The sequence below is a fragment of the Lissotriton helveticus genome, chromosome 8 (assembly GCF_964261635.1).
Source record: "Lissotriton helveticus chromosome 8, aLisHel1.1, whole genome shotgun sequence".
NCBI lineage: Eukaryota > Metazoa > Chordata > Amphibia > Caudata > Salamandridae > Lissotriton > Lissotriton helveticus.
This window is the reverse complement of record NC_136069.1, coordinates 1263207262-1263231599: the sequence shown is the minus strand read 5'-3', so window position 1 is coordinate 1263231599 and position 24338 is coordinate 1263207262. Positions and strand designations below refer to the sequence as shown.

Sequence of the window (24338 nt, the reverse complement as noted above, 5' to 3'; positions counted from 1 at the left end):
AAAACCCCACTGAAGCACCTTTGTATCCAAATAACACTGCAACCAAATCTTTGGAAGGCACTCTAATAAATGCTAAATCTAGGATAAAAAAAACAATGTAGAACTTAAAGACTTTATTGAATCCAACAAATTTGATTTAGCATTCATGACGAAAACCTGGGCAGACTAGTCAGCAGGGTCAGATCTCACTGTGGCTCTACCTGAAGGTTTCTCCATTCACAGACTAGATCGCCCAAACAAAAGAGGTAGCAATATTGCCATTCCTTACACAAAATATTTTAGTTGCTAATTTTCCCTCCACCATACCGATTTTGAAGCACTTGACTTCAAAATCACATTAGACCCAAAAAACACCTTCAGCGGGCTACTTATCTACTGACCACCTGGTTCCAGATCCACCTTTGTCCAAAAACTAAGCCTCTGCTCAGAATCCAGACTCAAGCCTTCAAATTATACTAGGGATTTTTACTTTTTACTTGAAAAGCACACAGGCAAATTCAGTCAGTCAAAATACTTTATTTGGTTAGTTATAACCATAAAAGTACATACAATAAAATCAAGGCTAGACATAAAATCGTCATACACAAATAATCACTTAAAATCTCATGGATAAAAATAGCACAACATATACATGATAACAAAATACAACAAAAAAGATCATACATAAAACCTATTTTTCTAAATGAATTTATGTATTTAGGAGTTTTATAAGCGCTGACCAGACCCGAAGGTATCGGAGCGCTTTACAACAGTTGTCACGCGAGAGTCATACAATCTAGCAAAAAGTATACAGATTGGCTCAAGGCGCTTTGAAAGTCTCAGCGCAATGTACAACATTAATGCATGGAGGTCATGTAGTAATCAAGTTGTGTGTCTGTTGACTTGCATCGAGCCTCCTTTGGGGAGGAGTGATATAGGCAGGGGTCTTGGAAGTGGAGGAGGTAGAATTTTAAACAGCCCATCTCCTCTTCTTCCTAGCAGCCACAATTATAAAATCTGAAATACCAAAACATTCCAAAGGACTGGTTAACATCGGGAGGTAAATTAATGCTGGTTATACCTGAAAAAGGCCTTTATCTTTTAATAGTTGTAATATAAAACATTGGTGGAGAGAGAAGTAGTGATCAAAGAACATCATAAAATGCAGTGTGTCCTGGGTAGAGAAATGATCACAGGGACAAGGACCCAATTTATCAACCTCATGCCATCCTTGCGGTTCAGCAAGCAAGCAATGTAAGAGATTTAATTGGAACCTCGTTAGGAGGAAACAGTAGTAAGTAATTGTAACTGCAGAGGTATGGCGCTAATAACGGTGATGTTTTTAATAAAATATGGGACTGGACAGTAGGTTTAAAAAGCTCCCACAGAGACTCAATATCCTTAACAGATATAATGTCCAGTTTAAGACTAAATCAACTAGTGTTCAAACCCATGTATAAGGCAGGACACACCCTAGATGGAATCTTTTCTGATAATCCCACAATTAAATTTCACAAATCTCTCCCGCTCTCATGGTCCAATCACTCGGCAGTAATGTTTAGAATTATTCTCCAGGAAAAAACTATCTCCCCAAGTGCAATCAAACAAAAACGATGCGCCTCTGGAATAAATTCAATTCAATTCAATTCAAAAATTTATATAGCGCGCTACATACCCAGAGGGTCTCAAGGCGCTTGGAAAAGGGTGGGGGATTACTTGTCAAATACCCAGGTTTTAAGTTGCTTTCTGAATGCTAGGTGGTTCTGAGTGAGGCGAAGGTGAATGGGCAGTGAGTTCCAGGTTTTAGCCGCCAGGTAGGAGAAGGATCTTCCTCCCATGGTGGTTTTGTTGATTCGAGGTACAGCAGCAAGGGCTTTGTTGGAGGAGCGGAGCTGGCGGGGGGCGGTGTAGAAGGACAGTCGTGTGTTGAGGCATTCGGGTCCAAGTTCGTAAAGTGCTTTGTGTGCGTGGGTTAGTAGACGGAATGTTATCCTCTTATTGACGGGGAGCCAGTGGAGGGATTTCAGGTGACCAGAGATGTGGTCGTTACGCGGGATGTCTAGAATGAGTCTGGCTGATGCGTTCTGGATGCGTCGGAGTTTTTTCTGAAGTTTTGCGGTGGTACCGGCGTATAGGGTGTTTCCGTAATCCAGGCGGCTAGTAACCAGTGCGTGAGTGACCGTTTTTCTAGTTTCGGTGGGGATCCAGCGAAATGTTTTTTTGAGCATACGAAGAATGTTGAAGCAAGATGATGAAACGGCGTTGACTTGTCTGGTCATCGAGAGTGAGGAGTCCAGGATGACGCCCAGGTTCCGTGCGTGGTCTGTCGGGATGGGTGCTTTTCCAAGGGCCTCTGGCCACCAAGAGTCGTCCCAGGCAGAGGGGGAGGTGCCTAAGATAAGGACTTCTGTTTTGTCGGAGTTCAGTTTCAGACGACTGTGCTTCATCCACTCGGCTACTTCTTTCATTCCTTCATGTAGGTTGGTTTTGGCGGTGTTAGGGTCTTTGGTGAGTGAGAGGATCAGTTGAGTGTCATCAGCGTAGGAGATGATGTTGAGGTTGTGTTGGCGTGCGATGGCCGCGAGGGGGCTCATGTATACGTTGAAGAGGGTGGGGCTGAGTGAGGATCCTTGTGGCACGCCGCAAATGACTTCAGTGGCCTCTGATTTGAATGGTGGGAGGCGGACTCTCTGAGTTCTTCCGGCAAGGAACGAGGTGATCCATTCCAGTGCTTTTCCTTGTATTCCGATGTTTCTGAGGCGTTGTATCAAGGTGTTATGACAGACTGTCCAGAACCAGATAACCCAAAAGCAGCCCTTTCCAAATCAAAACCTTCAAAAGCAATGAATCTGGACGAAGATGTTAATAACCACTTTTAGTTAGCAGGTGAGATTAACCCATTAGGGGCAGGTGGTCCAACAAATTAACGGCAACACTCCAAACCTTGGTGCTAGACGCACTACTTCGATCACAAGGATACAGAGCTCTATTCCAAATCTCTAAACGACTATAAAAGCATGATCTTCTAAATAAAATCTTCACCCAAAAAATTTAATCAGCCAATGATTCTGTTAAAGAATTATTCAAAACAGTCAAACTGCTATTTAAACCACTGCAAAATAAAAAATACTATGGCCACTCAGGTAGTTTGTAACACACTGGCCTCTTTCTTTCAAGCGAAGGTTGAGGATGTGGATTACTCAATCTTCACAGCCAAATCAACTAATTTTTCCTAACCAACCTAAGAATGACCCATTATTAAGCAGCCTTGAACGGCTAGCCAGTTTTTGTCAATTGATCCCTAAAAATGTACTCCAGCTCTCTGAATCGACAAAATCCGGATCCCCAGAAAATCCCTGCCCCATGAAAAAAATCCTTAAACAAACACAGCTTAAACAAAATTATATCTGATTACCTCACAATCATTTTTAATGAAATGCTTGACAGTGGATACATTCCATTAGTGTGGAAGAAGGCCTCCATTTTACCGCTCATAAAAATAAATACAAACTCTTGCCTACTGACCCAGGTAAGTATCGGACAATCTCTAGGTTGCCACTCCCTGCTAAAATCATTGACAAGGTGGTAAATAAACAACTAACTGCTTTCATCTAGGCCAATCACCTCCTTGATGAAACGCAATTTGGGTTTAGAAGCCAACACAGAACAGAAACCGCACTCATAGTGCTAATATTTTTTAGATCTCTCCGCAGCACTCGACATGGTCTATCATTCCATTCTGAATGAAAGCCTCTTTTCACTAGGAATTAGCGGATCCGCCCTGGCCCTCCTAATGTCCTTTCTGTCCCAACAAGGGCAATGTGTAGCTTTTGAAGATTTTGTATCCAATACGTTCATCCTTCCATGTTGAGTTCCCCCAAGGGGCTTCTCTAAGTCCCACCATTTTAAACCGTTACATCACACCACTGATTAAACTAGCAAAATCCTTTGGGTTCACAGTTGGATCATACGCTAACACCCAAACTGTGGTCGTGGTCTTGGTCTCGGGCAACACAAACCACACGGCCATCAATTTCCATAGCTGTATAGTACACATCAGAGACTGGTTTAATAAAAAAGTGCTTACAACTCAACTCAGAAAAACAAAAATTGTCCTCTATGGTAGGAACACTTTTTCTGGTCACCCAGTTGGTGGCCCAAAGATTTGGGAACTTTACCAAAACTACTCGAAAAAAAGTGAGAAACCTAGGTGTCATCTTTGACAATAGGCTAACATTTAACAGTCAAGTCAACCAAACAGCCTCTTCCGTCTACCACACACTAAAAATAATTAGGAAAATCCTTCCTTTCATTCCATCCAATCTCTAAAATACAGTTACAGCCCTAGCCCTGTCCAAATTAGATTACTGAAACGCACTGTACATCAATATGCAGCAAAATCCTTTAAACAAATTACAGACCCTTTAAAATGCTGCAGCTCAACTTCCATCGGACTGCACAAATTTCAATCAGCAGCCTTGGCTCTTAAACAACTATACTGGCTGCCTATTAAGAAAAAGAAAAAAAAAGGAAGAATACCCTTCAAATCCATCTGTATTGCCTTGAAGGCACTACACAATTCAGGCCCTAAATATCTCAGCCAAAACCTCTCCTGGTTTATACCAAACAGATCACTATGATTCTGAACAGCAATTTTTTTTTATTGTTCTCAAAGCTCTTTGGGGGAGGCAAAAGTGTTGTGGTCAAAACAGCCAACTATGGAACGCCCTTCCACATGATCTGAAAGATTTGCCTAATATTCTCCAATTCAGAAAGTCTCTTTATCCAGAAAACCTAAACTTTCTGTACTTCAGTTTTCTGGCTTTTCCGTTATCGCCCCCTTCACCCAAGGCAACGCCAAGAACTTTAGGGTATTCAAGCGCTCTATAAAGTAAATAACATAACAGTTAGGGCCACATTTTACACAAGCCCACAAACAAGGTTACCCCCACAGGCAACCCTAACCAAATGTAACTCTTACAAAAGAATGTCCATATGCATTATTGTCCCATTGGACACCATGAAGCGGATGAAAAGGGATCCGGATACCATACAAAATACTTAAATGAACACACAACACCGGCAACCCACAACATTCAAAAAAGATGCAGTAACAAGGCTGGGATTTCATGGCACCTGGTGCAAGCACACTCAAACCATTTTTAAAGGGTTGCCACCTGAGCGACATGCCTAGAACATAGTTACTTAGCCTGTTGCGAAGATTTTCCAAATAACAATGACCTACTTGGTAACAACAAGAGTAAGAACAAGCATTGGCATAGCCAATAGGTCTCGCCTTGGTGACCTTATAAGTGTTAGCCATGCAGCACATTATCCTGGGTACTGTGCCACCTGGTATTGAGAGCTATGCAATTGAACATACCTGCTGGCATCTGTGGTCATAACATGGTCTAGATTCGGGCATGTGCCGTTTTCTTATTGGTTGAAATAGGTTGTTTCTGATGCGTCTATTTACATTGCTGCTCCGGATCCCACATGCTGGAGAAGCGTTCCTGGTGCTATATGTTCCTGCCATATGCAGATAGGGGATGGGCATTCACATTCATATATTAGAATGCACCAGACACAGCAGCAGCAAGCGCTATGTGTGCTTGTGGGCGGGGGATCCTATGCATTAGTCCGTGTAAGATATGACAGTTAGACCTAACCGCCGCACACACCACCCAAATGGAGATCAGGACTTCAAGAGAACATACAATACCAGGACTTTGGGGAGAGGAACATTGTCTTGCGTAGTGCTGTGCATTTCTGCCGCTTGGGGTCTCTGTGTCCTAGGGAAAGCGGCATGCCTGACCTGAAATCAGGTGCTGGAATTAGATAAGCAACCTGGTGATCAGAGCCTAGAGAGCTCATGCAGGACAATTGGGAAGAGGGGGGGTCAGCATAGAATAGGCGCTGGCAAGAGAGAGCAGGTCCAGTGACTGCGAGAAAACAACACAGGGACACAGGAGCTCTTGTATAGTGCCTCACACCTTTGAGGCGATGGAGCGCTCAAGGTCAATGGGGCACAGTGCAACCTTCCATTAGGAAGATGGTGGTAGGCTTTTTAAATCAGGAGCAGTCATAATGTCCTTAGCAGCCACGACAGTACAGGATCAAAGAGCCCGGCCAGCGGTGCACGGTGCAGCCGATCAAGCGCCCTATGGGACAGGATCAGCATTGCCATTGGGTGCCCTAGCCAGGGGAATGGGAGTAGTGAGAGCCATGCTCAACACCGGACCAAATGAGCAGGCACAGTGCTGAAAGTTTCTTGTAGGTCCGTGTAGGACACAGTGTTGGACTGCAGCCAGCAAGGGAAATCAAGCCGCAAAGCGTGCCATATAGCACCATAATTACTAGAAGTCACATTCGCTATCTTAAACAACTGAAGAATTATACGCCCGCACGTAGGCTTGGGTGAGCCACTGCACTCTTGTAGGCAACCAGAACGAGAAGGGAGAAATGAACATTTCAGCCTGCCGAGCAACCCAAGGCCCTCCGACCCTGTAGTCACTGCAAGCCGGCTTCCCGCAACACTCCAATGTACTGCCACAAATATTTTTTTTCCAAATAGCCCCCGAACATTCTTGAAGCCGGGAGACAGGGCTATGCAACCACCAGTCCCACAGGGGTAGTGAAGGGGGCGCAAAATGGTGGAGCAAGAGCACGACGCCAGCCCAATGGTTTGAATCACACAGCGTGGCGTTCGTGAAGCATGCAAGTGATGCGCGCCCTGCGTGGTGCGCCCGCACTAATTAAAAACAGATGGTAGAACAGATGGCCCCTGCTCGTAACCGCAAGAATAGGCCGTGGGCGGACACATGCAGACGCCTTCGACCAATTGCGTGATGTCTTTTTCAGAAAGACACACGCATAGACCAATGAAAAAAAAAATACACGCACAAGCGTGTGGAAAGCCCAGCGTGATTCCAAGCAATCGTTTTTCTAGAGCAGCGCATGCGCGCTGCACCAGGCTAAACCTAAGAAGGGGTGAAAAGATAAAGGAAGGTAAAACAAGAAAGAATATAAAGAGATAGAAATATGAGCCAAAGGAATGCACATAAATAAGAGGAAGGTATAGACAATAAAAAAAGAGGGAACATGTAGACAGAGAGAATAGATAGCGTAAAATGCTGGACAGAGAGTGAGAAAGAAATTTCTAATAGAGGGAGGAGCATTACAGAGCTAGACTGGGTAATGGAGGAGAACAAAAAAATCAGGATAGAGGCATGCTTATTTGGCTGCTGCCTTTGGTCTTCTTTAAATGAGCTGTACCCTGTTCACATAATAAGTAGTTAAGTTCTCTGCATTAATATTGAAGGTACCGCCTTTGAGGTATACGGTTCATGGACAAATGCGCATGTCAACGGCTGCAGTTGGTTCTAAAGAAGATGACAGCCACAAGACTACAGGATATGACACCGAAAGCAATAGTAGTAACAGCAGCAGGACTTTTAGGGTGGTGGCACGGAATATCACCAAGTGAGAATGGTGTCAGAACTCACATATTTACTCATTCATTCACCTATACGTTCTTCTCAGTGAGTTAAGCACACAGCACCAGAGATTTTTCTGTAGCCTACAGGTCACTCATTCCTTAACTGTGTGTTTTGAGGGCGATGAAAGCTTACACTAGTTTTTCTGCAGGGAATAGAAGATCACACTTGCTGCCTTCTGTGAGAGAGGGAAGATTGCTCTGTAACTGTTGTGTGAGAAAGCCAAGCTTGCACTGTGTAATTTGTATGTGTCCTGTGATGGGGAAAGATCGGGTTGCTGCTCTTGCTGAACCTCTCCTTTGAAGGACTGAAGCTTTTTCTGCCCAAGATGAAGAAGGGGTGTTTCCACTCCTGTTAACCCCATCTTATGAAAAAAAAAACAAAGTAACTATTTAATGCACTTGTATAACATTCCACATAAATTAGAGATTGTTTCACAATATTTGCTGTGAGATACCAAGACCTGTAGCCTTGAGAAAGGAACCTGACCCGATAGGGGCAATATTCGAGCACCAAACCATGGTCACAGTAAAGAGAAGAAGTGCTTGTTTTCTGCCCCTCCCTTTTTAATCTTGTAGTAGGGAGATACCACTAAAAACATCCTAAGCTACGCAACACTCAATTTTCGTTTAGGTCAAAGTGTAACAAAGGGATAACATAATTGTCGACGTGAGGGGCATAACCTGACCCAAATTAGGCAACCCTAACTATGAGACTGTACAACCAGTGAACATGCGTACTTACGGATGCTTCCTGTGCTAGAGGTGGTTAAATCATACCATACTAAGCAGGCATGGGTTCATCATACACGAGTACGGGTTTAGTTGTTTCTTCCTGGACTGTTATACTGTGTGTATGTTTATATCTGTTTATGGAGAGTGTACAGCGGTCTTCTCACTTTGCGTGTTAGGCACATGTATTGTACCTGTTCTGCACGTGTGAGGAAACTCTGATATCGCTTCTGCAACTTGTCTTTCACTTATCCTTTGTGTTAGGAAAGGTTTCACTGCTACTGGACTGAAAAACTACAAGACAACAATGTAACATGCTGTTGGATAAAAGTCAGGAAATACAAATATTGTTATAGGCAAGGCAAATGGAATTATTGTGCTGTGGTTGACACGATTATGCAGCCAGAAAAGGGAAATTATGTGGCATAATAGTATTTATTTATTGGGTCATTTGAACAACTATGTAAGTGCCAGCACGAAGTTGTACCACATTAGTAGCAGTTTAACAAAGGAATATAGCTATCAGTAAGTGAAAGGTGTCCGATTAAACTTTGCATAGGATCTGCTACTGCTCAGAATTATATGTAGCACCTTTTGTTTAATAACGTTTCATCCGTTTGAGCTAGAAACAAAATATATTTTCTGGTGAACTATTTTAATCATGCAGCAAATGGTACATTATGTGGCAAACGAGGAAATCAATGATAATGCAGAAAAAGCAGGAACCTTAGACGCATTCCAGTGGCCCCAATTATGTCACATTGCCAATTTGCAACCTTGTGAAACGCACAAATTAAAATTAAGTTCTTGACGTTTTGTCTTTTTTTCTTGTAGGCTGTCAATCAAAGGTAATCAGCCCAGTGGTCGTCAGGAAAAGATATAGCTAGCTAACGTTTCGAATAAGAATGTCAGGATCTCACTACAAATGAGCTAACATTAAAACTCCTTAACATATGAGCACGCTAAAGAGTTATTTACCAGAACAATGCGGGCAGTGTAATGCAAAGTGTCCTAAGAGACACAGAGAAAAGAAAACAATGTGCTGCCACCCGTCTTCCCGAGCTCATTATCGCCCTAAAGGTTGGGGTAAATTAGGTGGAGAGTCTGAAACGGGCCCTGCCTTGAACAGGTGCAGCACATGCTGCGGGTGCTGGTCCACAAGGGCCGCCAGTGACACAGCCACATGTGCTGCACACATACGTAATGCTGCATTCACACTATATACACAACGTTGTAAGCAATACTGTAACTAGGTAAAGCAGTACATGCCTGAGTCCTGCAGCTTGTAAACATAATGTAAATAAAGCGCTATACACCCACTTGTCTGTCACACAGAATACAGTATCTCCGCAATGCTCTACGTAGGGGTGTAAATACAAAGCTACATACCATGCTGTACATCTATACACAGTGTTGTGCACATCCAAATCCGTAAATATTCAATTCTTTGCACACCATACTGTAAACACACAATGCTGTAGTGTAGTAGTGTGCGCTTTACACACAGTCACGTAAAGAAAGCTGTAAACACACTATAATAATACAGAGTTGTGCGCACACACACAACACGCTGGTATGTACACAGTCCGGCGCACAAATACACAGTCCTCGTTCCCCCTGGACTCACCTTCCGTGTCGGCGCGCGCCGCCCGTAACCAGCAGATCAGCACCAGGAACCGGTGTGCCGCTGAAACTGCGCCCACAAGGGCTAAGGGATCCCGTCGACATTGCCGAACCATGCTAGCTGTGTGTGTGCGGGACTCTGTCGGCGTACTGAGCCGTCCAGGCTGCCGTCGCATGCCTTACGCCGGGTCCGCAGTGTGCAGCCTCTGGTGCTACTGCTGCCACTCTGTGAAATCAGCGAGAGCTCGCGTGGCCAGAGCGTCCCCGCCCAAAACATCCAGGTTTACCGACTCAGTTCACAGCGACACCTGGCGCCCACCAGATACACAGCAGGCCACGTTCAATGCAGGGCCGGGCCCGTCCTGATTTCAGCGGCGCTGCGCACGTGCTTATTGACAGCCACGCGCGGGGAGGACTGGACACGAATCTTCCACGTCAGGCCCTGCAGGCCGTAGACTCGGGTACTCGATTGTGAGTCACTGGATAGACGGGCAGTGCTGTATGGTGTGTCATAAGAGAGGAACCCAGGAGAGCGGCAAATCTTTACGGTCATATTTATTGCTTTAACTCGACTTTTGGTGTCTCCTAACGAGTGTGAGTCGAGAGGTTTGGGAGGTGCAGCTAGGGTGACCAACAGGCATGGGTGCAAAAACTGCAAATTCAGGACGGTGAGTGTAAAAATTCAGGACAAGGGGTCAAATTTCAGTACAAAAATTCAGGACAAAAGGTCAAAATTCAGGACAAACTTTGGGACAAAAGGTAAGTTTATAGACCTATCAAAGGAGGTTGCGTGATATTATGTAAGTAAGTTTTACAATGGGGATACTAAAACAAGCGCCTTCCAACGCTTTGAAGTATAGTGAAGACAACATTTCATTATATCAAAAACACAAAATAAACAACAGGAAATGGAAACGTAATATATTAATTTTAAATATCGGGTGTTCAACTTGTGCCTCTCGCGCACCTGATTACAGAGCTGACATTGTCCCATGCTCTTGGGAAAGTACGGGTGGATGAAGTTGGAGCGATGCTGGTGGCACCAGCCAGACTGGAGTGGTTTGAGTGTACCTATGTGCATCCCCACCTTATACCTAGTGCCCCACGCATTTAGAATGACAATGGGCTTGTGGGGCTGCTGTTATGCTAAGAGGAGGAGTGCATGGCGCCCCAGCAGGGAGCTGAGGCCTCTCGCAGGGGAACAGCTCTGCTCCCTGCCAGGCCCAAAATTACGGACAAAAGGCGTCCGTAAAAGGGAACCTCACGGACAACGGACGTGAGGTCCAATTTACGGACGGTACGTAAAATTTACGGACGGTTGGTCACCCTAGGTTCAGCCCTTCGAAATCAGATGAAATTAAACCTTGCAGGTGCGGGGATGATTACAGCGGAAGGTCTGGATGTCTGTCAGGGGTATTTACGTCTGGATGATACAGGGGTGCCGCTCGCAAGCCGTAGCAAAGTTTGGAATCCCTCTCTTCACCTGCATTCGTGGGAGCCCTGCCAGTTCCTCTAAGGAGTATCGTGACCTGCATTTGTGGGAGCCCTGCCAGTTTATTGAAGGAGCATCATGACCTGCCCTTACCAGAGGCTGAGGGTACTGTTGGTCAGTGAGGACGGGGCCGGGACTGCGAGGCCCAGCATTCTGAGCGGCCAGGCAATCACCGCAGCTGGAGCCTCTTCCCCGCCCCGCCTCTTCCTACTTAAACCCTCCCACCCCCGCGCACGCGAGACGCGCACCGGGACGAGGACCGGGACGAAGCCCGGACTAAGGGCGGACAGTCTGTGACAGTCCGGGACTGACCGTGACTGGGCTGGGCCAGGATCTCTGTTCGCCGTTGCTGTGAGACACCTGTGGTATTTATCCAGCGAGACTTAATTCCTTTCACAAATATTGTGGATAACCTGTGCTTTCGTTTTACCCGAAACCGTTATTTATTGTTTAGCAGAGGGTTACTGTGTGCCAGTGTGACATTAGCTAACTGTGCACAGTATGTCCAAGCAAAAGACTCCCTCAGTATCTAACACTATGGACAATTATTTAGTGCAGGTTGTGAGTCAAATCAACAGCAAAAGAAGGATGTCACTGGGTTTGAGTTCTTCCCCCACCACTACTCAGAGTTCTCTGCCCGATTCGTCCCAAGTAGAACTTCCGGTACAGGTTAATAGTAGGGATGCTCTAGAAATTGATTATCCTATAAATGATATTTCGGATAAAAGCATACCTCCCACTGTTGACCTAGAAAATGATTCTGAAGACCAGCTAAACATGATAGAAGGAAATTCCCCGCCCCCTGTGCCTGTAACCAGAGCAGTCAGAGCGTGTAGAAAAGGCCAAACTAAACGTGGTGGGCCACGCTCGGGTAGAAAAAGGATAGCCTCTCCACCCAAAAATATGGTTATAAATGAAGTAAATGGGATGGATGGTGGGAAGGTGATCATGGAAGACGAGCAAATAAAGAAATTAGTGAACATAATCGAATCAAAAATTAAGTGTATCATTAAACCATTGGTAGCTAAAATTGATCAGCTAACAGTAGAGGTAAACAGATTAGGAGGACTCCTAAACAAGACAGTGGAGGAGGTGGGTAATATATCAAACCTAGTTTCAAGTAGAGTTGAAACAAATAAGGAGCTCTCTGGGAGTGTGGAGGGGGGCGGGGAGAAAGTGGTATCGAATCCTCCCCCATCCAGCCCTCAGTAGGTAAAGGTGCCCAGGTAATGGCAAAAGAAGACCCCCATTAAGACCAACTGTATTGTGTCCAGAGAAAGGCTCTGTCCAACTTATTGTAGAGGCTTCTCCCCTTGTCCTGGCCAACGTACCCCCCTTGAAGTCTGGCCAGGTGGAATCTACATATTACTTGATCAGTAAAGCGGTGCATTGGTTATCGAATAATATGTTGATATCTCCATGGGGTAAACAGCAGCTAGCTGGGGAAATCAATATGGCAAGAAGGGTAGACTGGATAGGGAACAGCCCGAAAAAATTTGGAGGAGATTGTGTAGTTCTGAATTTTTCAGGACCAGATGTACTTCCTAACGTCCTGACAAATATATTCCCCCCACAATGTAGGAGCACCGATATAATTCCGCTAACACTTGATTTTTTCTATTGCAGAGATAGTACAGTGAATCCTAGCATATTAAGGACAAAGTGGAATTCGGTGTCAAATAGGTGGAGTAGGGGTGTCCAAACCAGCGAATGGGGAATTAGCCTTGAAAATAGGTTTGCGGCACTGTCAGACTTGAACGAATGCGATTGACTTGGGAGGGCTGATAGTGTTGTGCTCAAAGAATTAGCCGAGTTTGATAGAACGTGTGCTCCCATAACTGAGGGGATTACTCTTACCAATGTTATGTCTACGACCCAAGGGGGCGTGGCTAACCAGCCACGATGGCGGACAGCTCCGACTAGTGCTCCGTGCCCGGCCGGGCTTACCCTGTAGACACACGGACACACAGGGGATCCCGAGCACAGAAATCACCTGCAACTGGCGCGGGACACTGCCCGGAGTCGGGGACCCTGAGCGGCGGCGAGAAAAAACGCAGTTGGGAGCGACCTCCAGACCGCGCCGAGACTTGGGGAGCAGGCCCGTGAGACCGGGAGGTAAAGTGCGCTGCCGGCCCGCCGGCGGCCCTGGGAGCACTGGGATCGGACGGAGGGCGGCGCGGGAGCACCCTGCGAGCGACGGAGCCGCCCGGCGGGCCACCCGCGGCTATCATCGCCTTGCGGAAGAGTGACCACTGGAGAGCGAGGAGGATCATAGCGGGAGCACCGAGGCCCGAGGGACCGCCGGGGACCGCTGGACGGAGCGGATCCGCCATTTTGTGCCGCCTGACTGCGACGGGGGCCGGGAGCAAGGTGAGCCCTGTACACCACTGGGGGCCCTGGGACACCCTGCGCACAATACTCCGGCCCTGAAGGCATTGGAGGCGGCAAGCTGTCTGCGCCCAGGGGCTGAGAGGGCCCGAGACTGCACACGTTCCTCTGTGTGGGACCGCGGCCGCCGCTGACAACGACCCTGGCCCTGTGGGGGCCCCGGCCTCGGGAGGAGACTACGCCGAGGGGGGGACCCTCTCTGCAGGGGCCAAGACACGGGCCCGGGCACCCCGAGGGGGACTGCTTCTGCCTGGACTAGACTCGCATAACGCGCCGACCCATCCCCCCACCTGAGGATTGAAGTGGGAGCGCCTGAGGCACCGTCGTAGGAGGCGGGGACGCTCCCAGTGGCTGGAGGGGCCCAGAGGGCTGACACCTGCAACGAGGCTACTGAGTTCTTCCCACGCGAACAGGGGGCCACAGTATATGCAGAGCGGGACCTACGCAGAGACCGACTGCTTTAACCCAAAGACCTCTGGACAGTAGAACCACTGTTGGAACACGAGCGGTTGCCTCCTGGACCCCCTGCTCCACCACCTGGTACTGAGAAGGCCATTGTGTGCGGACTATCCGCCGAGAGACACCTGACGGTCTCGGCGAAGACCGCCTGGTTTGGGACGCCATGGGTCGGAAGGGGCTGAGGACAGTGGAGGGTCCGGGCGAGCTGACGGGATCCGACCCGCTGAATGGAGCTGGGGGGGACGGAACGAGACACGGAGCTGCTGGCCAGGCAGGGCAGAGTGGAGTACAGCCGGACAAGCTGGACCTCATTCTCCAAGAGATCCGAGACTCCCGACACGCGCTGGAGCACCAACTGGGGACCCTCACCAGTGACCTGTCCCTATTAAAAGCTGATCATGGCAAGTTAGCAGACAGGGTCAAGGACCAGGGAATGACGCTCACGGACATCACACCCAAGGTGGCGGACCACGGTAAATCTATCCAGGCTATCCAGGGGCAGATGGCCGCACTGATGGACCGGGTCGAGGATACGGAAGGCCGCAACCGAAGAAATAACATACGGGTAATTGGCCTGCCGGAAAGATGTGAGGAACCGCGGGCTGCAGAGTTCATGGAACAATGGTTCAGAGACCATGTGGCGACAGATGGACTCTCTCCGTATTTCTGTGTGGAACGTGCGCATAGGATCCCGACGGGACAGCCCCAGCCGGGGCGCCCGCCTCGCCCTCTCATTGTCCGCATTCTTAATTACCGGGACAGGGACACCCTCCTGAGGAAAGCTCGAGAGAAATCCACCATCCACTTCGAAAACCGGAGGATATCGCTCTACCCTGACTATACGAATATGGTGCAGAAGCAGAGGGCCTCCTATCTGGAGGTGAAGAAGAAACTGAGAAGCGCGCACCTGAAATATGCTTTACTCTTCCCCGCCCGCCTGAAAATTATCCACGGGAAGAAGTCCCACTTCTTTGAAAGCCCGACGGACGCTGAGGAATGGCTAGAGGTGACGGGCATAGACGGCAGCCAAGAAGCATCCCGGGACGCGGAGGCGAGAGCACCGGAGGTGGAGCCGGGAGGCAGTCGCAGATACCCAACTGGACCCAGAAAAGGGAACACTGAACGCGGCCCGTCGAGGAACCACCAGAGGGACGGACAACGGGAGGCCATCTCGCTGGCCGGCACCTTAAGAGAAGACCCAGCGAAAATAACCTCGGATTCCGAGGACACCACCGGCCACTCGGACTCGGACACCAGCGTGCTGCTCTTTCCCACCATCACGCCTAGAGCTGCAGATGATCTCATAGACAGCTGACCTACCAAACGATCCCCGTGTAGAATCCTCTACGACGGCTGCAGCGAGTTTCCTACGATGTGCTAGAGTATCCCTTTTTGTTATGCCTAGTCCCCGGGGGTTGAACACTGACGGAGCGGTGATGGAGGTGGGAGGGGGTGTCGGGGTGGAGTGGACACATAAGAACTCGTTCCCCCCCCCCATCAAAATGGCTCGAACAGGTACTGCATGGTGGAGCCCTGGAGTGCGGCTTCTGACCTATACTGGTCTATCATGAAACCCTGTCCGTGAACACACGCTGCTTACAATGAGTGCCCGGCCGGGCCACAGTTGAGCCGGTGGAGACCGGACTTGCTAGCGGAATGACTGTATGTGTGCTGGACCCACCCCCCCAAGGCGAATGCACATACATATGGTTCTATAAGTTGTTACTGTTAACGTTGGGCTCAGCTAGGTTGTATGGCTGCGCCAGGTTTGGTTTAGAATTGTTAACATTTTTTACAGGTGCACACTTTTGTTTTCAGCTCCCCGATGTTCCCGAAATAGACTCAACCCCGAGACTGACTTCCCCACATATCGACCATGGCTGACCGGACAGGCACATATAAGATAGTCACCTGGAATGTGCGTGGGTTGGGGGCAGTGCCAAAACGACACCGGGTCCATGCCTATCTCCTTAGACAGCATACACAAATCGCCTTCTTACAGGAGACACACCTTACGGTATCCGAGGCTCAGAAGCTACGGAAAAAGTGGAGAGGGACTATATACACAACATCCTATTCTGCATTCTCCAGAGGGGCCACCATCTGGGTGAGACATGGAACACCGTTCAATGCCATTGAACAGAAAGTAGACGATCAGGGCAGATACATCCTGGTGAAAGGGGCCTTAGATGGCAAGTTGATAGTCCTAGGCAGTATATATGCTCCGAACTACGATCAGGATTCATTTCTACAGAGGGTCGGGAGGGCCCTCTCACCATGGGCGGACATTCCCTGGGTGCTTGGTGGGGACTGGAATGCTGTGCTGGACCTGGCCCTAGACAGGTCGCACCCGCCCCTACAGGCGGCCGGCGCGACCAGACTCACTGACACATTCAATGCATGGGTGGACGGCTGGAGACTCAGGGACGTATGGAGGGAGGCGCACCCCACACATAAGGAATACTCCTTTTACTCCCCTGTACACGACCTGCACACACCCATAGACCGCTTCTTATGTTCCCCTGCAATGATCTCACTGGTGAACGCCCCAGAATATCTGGCAAAGACCTTCTCGGACCACAGACCCCTCAAATGCGCTATCTCCTGGGGCAGGATCCCAACCCCCGACACTTAGAGGACGGCCCGTTTAAAGCTGCTCTCTCGGAGACCCTGTCACGGTACTGGGAGATCAACTGGGATACAGCCTCCTCCAACCTCATAGTCTGGGATGCGATGAAGGTGGTAGTGAGGGGAGAGGCGATCGGGAAATTAGTGGGCGCCAGACAAGAGATCCACCAGACGCTGTGTGCGGTGGAGGACCGCTTGGCGGAACTTGAGCGGGGAGAGGTGGGAGACCCGGGGAGGAAGCTGGCACTGCAGACACAACATATCCTACACGCTGAAACATTAGAAACGCTGCGTAATATAGACTACAAGACCTACTTGCTACGGCAACATACAGAGGCTGACCGCTCAGGGGCGTTGCTTGCCCGCATCATACGAGATAAACCGGACACCCCGGTTATTACTCGGATACGTGACCCAAGGGGTGCCTTGGTAGACACACAATGCGGCATAAACCGGGCGTTTTATGACCACTTACGGGCCCTGTATGCCCGACCCGGACCGGACGACCCTGCCCTTCTGACTGACTTCATGCGGGACCTCCCCTTCCCCCAACTGACAGTAGAGGTACGTGAATCCATGGCAGGCCCCATCACCCAACACGAAATTCGCGCCGCAATCAAACACCTGAATAGAAACAAAACCCCGGGCATGGATGGACTCCCAGTGGAGTTCTACTCCACTTATGCCGACACGCTAGTGCCGGTCCTGGAACGCATTTACATGGAGGCCTTCGAGAAAGGTCACTTGCCACACTCGACCATGCAGGCTATGGTGATATCTATCCCTAAGCCGGATAGGGACGCTCTAGAGCTCGCGAACTACAGACCATTGTCCATGTTGGCTACAGAATACAAAATCCTGAGTAAGCCATTGCCCTCCGAATTCAGCCCCACCTGCATACACTTATCCACTGTGACCATTGCGGGTTTCTCCCGGGACGCAGTACTTCCCTCAACACGAGACGCCTGCACGCTGTCATGGCGGCGACACCGGCTATGCTGGCGCGCGCGGGCTGTATCGCATTGGACCTAAAGCAGGCCTTCGACATGCTCTCTTGGCCCTTTATGTTCGAGGCCCTGCGCCGATTCGGGTTCCCGGACCCACTGATCAGATGGATCACGCTGCTGTATACCGGTCCCACTGCTAGGGCGAGCACGGGACGCCATGTGTTGGACGAATATCCGGTTCACCGGGGCACCAGGCAGGGCTGTCCCCTGTCCCCACTGTTATTTGTGCTGGCACTGGAACCATTAGCAATTGCCCTACGCCACCACGCGGAGGTGAGAGGGATACTGGTGGCGGGTTCGTATCATCTTCTCTCAATATATGCAGACGATATGCTGCTGTACCTGCGGGATCTGGAGGCCGACCAAACACCATTGTACGACACCTTCCGCCGATTCGAAACGGCCTCGGGGCTGGCTATCAACCCGGACAAATCAACGGGGTTTTACTTCCATGAGGGACCCCGCCCGCTGTCTCTGCCATTTGGCGATTATATAATCCGGGTGGCCCAAACGACCTTTAAATACCTGGGAATACACGTATACCGAGAGCCGGAGGACCAACTAGAGGGAAACATCTCTAGGGCTATAACCGGCCTCCGAGGTAGTGTCGGCTTCTGGACCTCGCTCCCCTTGTCGGTCATCGGCCGCGTCGCGATAGCAAAGATGGTCATGCTACCACGCCTGCTATATTACTTTGTGAATCTACCCATTTGTGTACCGCGCCGTACCTTTGAGTCCCTGAAATCCCTACTGATTACCCTGATATGGGGGCCGGGTAGACGACGGGTTGGCCTGCGGAAACTACAGCTCAGTACCTCACAGGGAGGACTGGGGGCTCCTGATTTCCAAGGCTACTTTTATGCAAGCCAGCTTCAATGGTTGTCTTACTGGCTGGCGGGGAGGAACCTCCAGGAGATAGGTTGGACAACGGGCCGTTTAGACCGAGGGGAATTACACGCCTTACTGCTACCTAAAAGCAGGATTCCGCGTGAGTGCCACCCACTGCTCCGCGTTGCCCTCCTATGCTGGAAAAAGGCTCTGGCCTATACGTCCGCTGCCCTGCCATACGCGGACAACATACCACTGCTCGGCATCCCGACACCACAGGGACGACTCACGAGATATGCCCTTAGGGACTGGACGGCGAGTGGAATTGAAGGTGTGGGCAGCTTCTTTGGGGACGACCTACTACTAGATCACCGTACTTTCGTGCGGGTGACTGGGGCATCGGACAGACACTACTTACTACACGCCTCGATCTCTCACTACATTAGGACGACATGGGCGCCCCAACGCACCCGCCCGCAGCAACACGAACTAGTACACCTAATGCACTACATGGGGACGGGGGGTCACTTGGTCCGATGGCTGTATACCGGGATAAGGGCCCAGGCCGCGATCTCCCTTGACACCCTACGAGAGCTCTGGTCCCGGGATACTGGGGAGGAATTCACGGACACGACCTGGCAGGTGGCTCTAGAACACCCGAAGAGGGTCTCCAGAAATGCTAGATTTAAATACATCCAAGCCATGATCCTTCATAGGGCGTACCTTACTCCGAAGAGGATACATAAAATGTTCCCTAATGCCTCCCATCAATGCCCGAGATGTAACACAGACGAGGCAGACCTCCTCCATATGCTCTGGTCATGCCCGAGACTACGGGGATACTGGAGTGAGGTGTGCCAGACGCTACGGGAGGTGACCCGGATTCAGGTACAGGATAGTGCATTGTATTGCCTGATAGGAGCCAGGCCGCGTCCGAAGAAGTTGAAGCCCACACTGCGATTTATAGACTTGGCCCTGCTCATAGCAGTTCGAAAAATTACAATGCAGTGGAAATCCCTGGGAGTGCCTAGGGTGGAGCAATGGCGGACGGAAGTGGTGAAATGGGGTAGAGCAGAGGGTGCTGCCCTTAGAAGGGAGGAAGAAGGGGGGAGGCGGAAAACCCCAGTGGCACTGGACTGGGAGGCTACGCTCCTAGCACTGGAAGACATTGATCAACCTCAGTCCCAGGCCACTACAGCGTACTAGACCCCAGAGGCAATCTGATAGCAGGAGACAGGCATTATGGTGTGTGGGGGTTGGGTGATGACTGAATCAATGCAAAATCTATGAAGACGGAAACAGCATTAGGGAGCGTGGAACGCAGGGGCAGAAAGTCTAAGCACCAAAGGTGGATGGGTAGGGGGAGGGTTAGTTGGGGAGGGTAGAGGGAGGAGAGGGGCACCACGGGGAGAGCACGGAATTTATAACTGTTGGAAATGTCGAGGACCTCGGAAACAAACGATTAAAGCTCTGAACTTGTTGGTAGGTTGGGGATGAAACATGAAAACCGTGATGTATGTCATGCTACTGTGGAGTCTATAACATGCTGAACATGTACATTCACGAATAAAGTTCATTAAAAAAAAAAAATGTCTACGACCCAAGTAAAAAGGGTGGGTGAACCTAATTTTTCAGGGAAGAGAACAGAGAATAAAGATCCCGAACAACAGTCCTGCTCCAATCTGTTGGAGATATGTATTAGTCGTGGGTTAGAGGTACTTCCATTAGAATCATCAGGCTATCCATCTATTAATATAGAACCTGAATCGGGGTTGGAGGTTGAAACCCAAGGCATGCTAACAATTCAAGAACCTTTATGCTGCCCAGCAGCTGAGGCTGGGTTGTCCTTTCTTTCTTGGAACCTTGCCGGAATCGCTAACAAGTTAACATCTTCAGAATGGTATAACTTCGTTGACCAATTTGACATCATTCTGTTTCAGGAAACATGGTCGTTGATCCCAGTACATCGTTTTGGGTTCCTTAACTTCCAGGTACCAGCTACAAAAAATCCCAAAGGTCGCCCATCAGGGGGCCTGATAATCTGGATTCGCCAATCATTATGTTGTAGAATCCAGCAAAGGAGTTCCCCATCAAATTACATTTTGTCAGTTAACATTACATGGGCTAATGGCCAGGGGGTGGCTATCTTTAACATCTATGCTAGGGGAGTGGCGGGGGGCCAAACATCTGAAGTAATCACTGCTCTTGACCACGAGCTTGAGGCGCTCCCAACCCAGCTGTCTATTATTGTGGGGGGTGATGTCAACACCACCTTTGAACCACTTGGTCAAGAGGACCAAATCTTAGTTGCTGAGGAGGACAGCAAATGGGGCGTCCCCCAGCATGAATTACCCGCAGTTAGAAGATGGACAACAGTGGCCATCCAACTTAAGGCTTTATGTCTAGCGAGAGGCCTTAGAGCAGCTAATGGGCGTACCCCGTCAGATCGCCAGGGGGAGAAAACATTCGATAATGGTAGGTTTTCCAGCAGAATAGATTACTTCCTGGTGGACCTCAGAGAATGGCATAGGCTGATCGATATGATTGTAAAAAATAGGATGGAGAGCGACCATAACCCTCTCTGTATGGATATCCAAGCAAAAATGGGGTCAAGAGAACCAAATCTAGGGGGCGGCAAAGACACCCTAGATATTGTAGCCTCGAACAACCTGCGCCATATAAAATGGGGTAGATTGATTGAGAACCCGGAGAGGCTGGAGGATCTTAAAAAAGTGGTGGTCGAAGAAGTGGGCAAGATAAACTCACACAGTAAAAAACTAAATTTTTCTGAAATCATGCTAGAGGCTCATAGCTATTTTTTTGCTAAGCTTCAAGGGTTCTTTAAGAAGTCCACAAAATTAGATAAGGTCAATAAAAATTTACCTAAGGTGGGGTGGTATAACCAGTTCTGCAAAGTAGCCTGCCAGAATCTTAGTATTGAACTTAAAAGCAGGAACATCTCAGGTGTGAGAAAGGCGAGGGATATATATAGGAAGGCCCAGAAAGAAGCCAAGAAGCAGTGGGACGAGGATCACTGGCGTGATCTGAAATCTGCTTGTGTAGCAAAGGACCAAAAGCAATTTTGGGCTCTAGTTAAGTGGGACAGAGGAGGGATAGCACAACCCCGCAAAATAACGTTGCTAAAAACCAGTGGGTAGACTTCTTCAAACCACAATATGCTTGTGATCTAGTAGAAGGAGAGTGCACACTACCCCCTACAGTTTTCTATCAATGTCAGCTATTCACTATAAAAGATGTTAGTATAGCACTAGACTGTGTGACAGGGGGCAGAGCCCCAGGAATGGATGGCAAACCCGCTGATGTGTTTTTAAGTGATCGGTTGTCTTGGTGTCAGTATTTTGAGTGGTTAGCCAATTCTGTGGCTAGGGGTGCACCAATACCCACCTCATGGAAGGGTGCTGAAATAATTACGGTTTTTAAAAAGGGAGACAAATCACTACCTAGTAATTATAGACCTATCAGTCTTATAGACTCGGCACAAAAATTAATAGGTCGATTAGTGCAAAATAAATTGCAATCTTGGATAGTAGAAAAATATATTTTGTCCCCATACCAAGCTGGTTTTCGCCCCTGTACACGTTCAGTTGATCAGGTTTTCTTTTTTATATCTCTTTACTGGAGGAATGTGGCTCTAACCAATGGGACTCTTTATGCTGTTTTTGTAGACTTAAAATCAGCTTTTGATTTAGTCCCTCGTTCTAAACTTTGGAGTGTACTTGCTGAAGCTGGTTTGGGCCCGGAAATGATAACACTTCTTGTCCGCTCGCATGAGAACAATTATGCAAGAATTAGGTGGGGGGCTCAGGGTGAGGTGACCGACCCATTCCCTGTCGAACGTGGTGTCCGGCAGGGGTATACATCAATGGTATAGTAGACCACCTAAGCCGCTCCCCCACTGACGCTCCTATACCAGCAGGAGCACGCGTGCCAGTCCTCATGTTTGCGGACAACACGCTGATAGTTTCTCGAACTCCGAGTGGGCTCCAGAAGGCAGTTAATGCATTCGGTGAGTTCTGTCAGACACGTGGACTTGAGATAAACACCTCCAAAACCAAGTTCATGTGCCTGAACCAGCGGAAAACATTTAAAGGTACAATTAATTTTAATGGAACTCCCTTAGAACAGGTTGAGGCCTTCACGTATTTAGGAATATCCCTTCAGTATAATATGAGATGGAAAAATCACATCGATATGGCTGTCCTAAAATTCCATCATCTGGCGGGTGTAGTGGCACTCAAGCATAAAGCTTCATTGACTAAGCCAATCACCCCTGCTTTAGAAATTTATAACATGAAGGTGATAAGTGCCTCCTTGTACGGTTCGGAATTGTGGGGATTCTCCAATCTGAAACAGTTAACATTGGCGGAGAATAGGTTCCTACGCCGTCTAGTCGGGGTTCCCCAGAGTACTCCAACCGTTCCATTGGTATATGATCTCGGCAGGAAGAATATAGAGGACTTGGCACGGCTACGACCTTTACTATATTGGAGACGGATTATGACAACCCCTGAATTAGTTCATTATGCCACTGCCCTGAAGGACATTATCAGGGCATATCGTTTTCATTCCATTCCGTGGCTTAAAGAAATAAGGGGTATGCTAAGTAAGTTGGAACTAGATCACCTATGGATTAATCCCAATGCCTTAAGTTATCCATCAAAGGCAACCTTGAAAAAAATGTACTGGGACATGGTTTGGTTGACTGCTTATAGTACTGAATCTAACACCAACTTAACTGGTCGTTTTCTTGATATCAAACCTCTACCATCATGTGAGCCTTACTGGGACATTATTGAAAGGCCGTTTGATAGAAAATTGTATTTTCAATTCAGAACCGGGACCCTTCCTCTAAAGGCATTTACTCATAAATGGTCAGCAACTCAGGATGACAAATGCCACTACTGTAAAGATTTGACTGAGAACATTCCTCACCTGCTATTTGTATGTCCCCTTTATGTAAGTCCCCGTCGTAAGTGGATCAAACCTTTGTGTTTAAATCTAGGAACACGTAGGTACACAGAGGCGTTAAGATTACTTGAATCAGATTGTTCACCTTGTATGGCGATCGCCGTTGCAAAATTCTTAGGGTGGGTCTGGACTATTCGCACCCACACCTTGCAGTTCCTAGATGCTGCCCAATGAATTTTATGACACCGCTTTATGTACGATCAACTTTTTAAATTATGTCTTAGGGAATTGTTTCTAAACACTTTGTATAAATTGTTTTTAATTTGGAAAGTGACAGCATAATGGTGAGTTTTTAAATTAACTTTGTAGTATTTATAGTGTAGTGTTAGGATGTACAATTGCTTTTATGACACGCTGTCGAATAAAGCTTTGAAATTTGATTTGATACAGGTGAGTCTAAGGAGGGTGACAATCTCAAATGAGGCTTTGTTGTGTGGTATGGCACCAGTGGTGGGTGGGCGCTCAACGGGCCCAATTCACAGAACTAACTTAAGACAAAATCCTAAACTTACTACCATTTTGGTATTCACAGAAGGCACTTACTCATTTTGGTATTCACAGAATGCACTTACTCATTTCAGTATTCACAGAAGTTAGGAGTCCTAACTTTAGGACTCTTAAATGCCTTCTGTGAATACCGAAAGTCTTAAAGTTAGGATTTTTCTCAATTTAGTAGTAGTAAAGTTAGGACTCCTAACTTTAGGACTTCTAAATGCCT

General features: G+C 48.2%; 1 protein-coding gene across 1 annotated transcript in view; it reads right to left on the bottom strand.

Annotated features, from left to right (window-relative positions):
• Nucleotides 1-10073, bottom strand: part of TMEM131 (transmembrane protein 131) — a 1081228-nt gene extending 1071155 nt beyond the window's left edge. Inside the window, exon 1 of the mRNA XM_078658243.1 lies at nucleotides 9834-10073. Coding sequence (XP_078514369.1) covers nucleotides 9834-10005 — 172 coding nt within the window. The 5' untranslated portion in view covers nucleotides 10006-10073. The remainder of the gene's footprint in view (nucleotides 1-9833) is intronic.
• Nucleotides 10074-24338: the final 14265 nt, after the last annotated feature.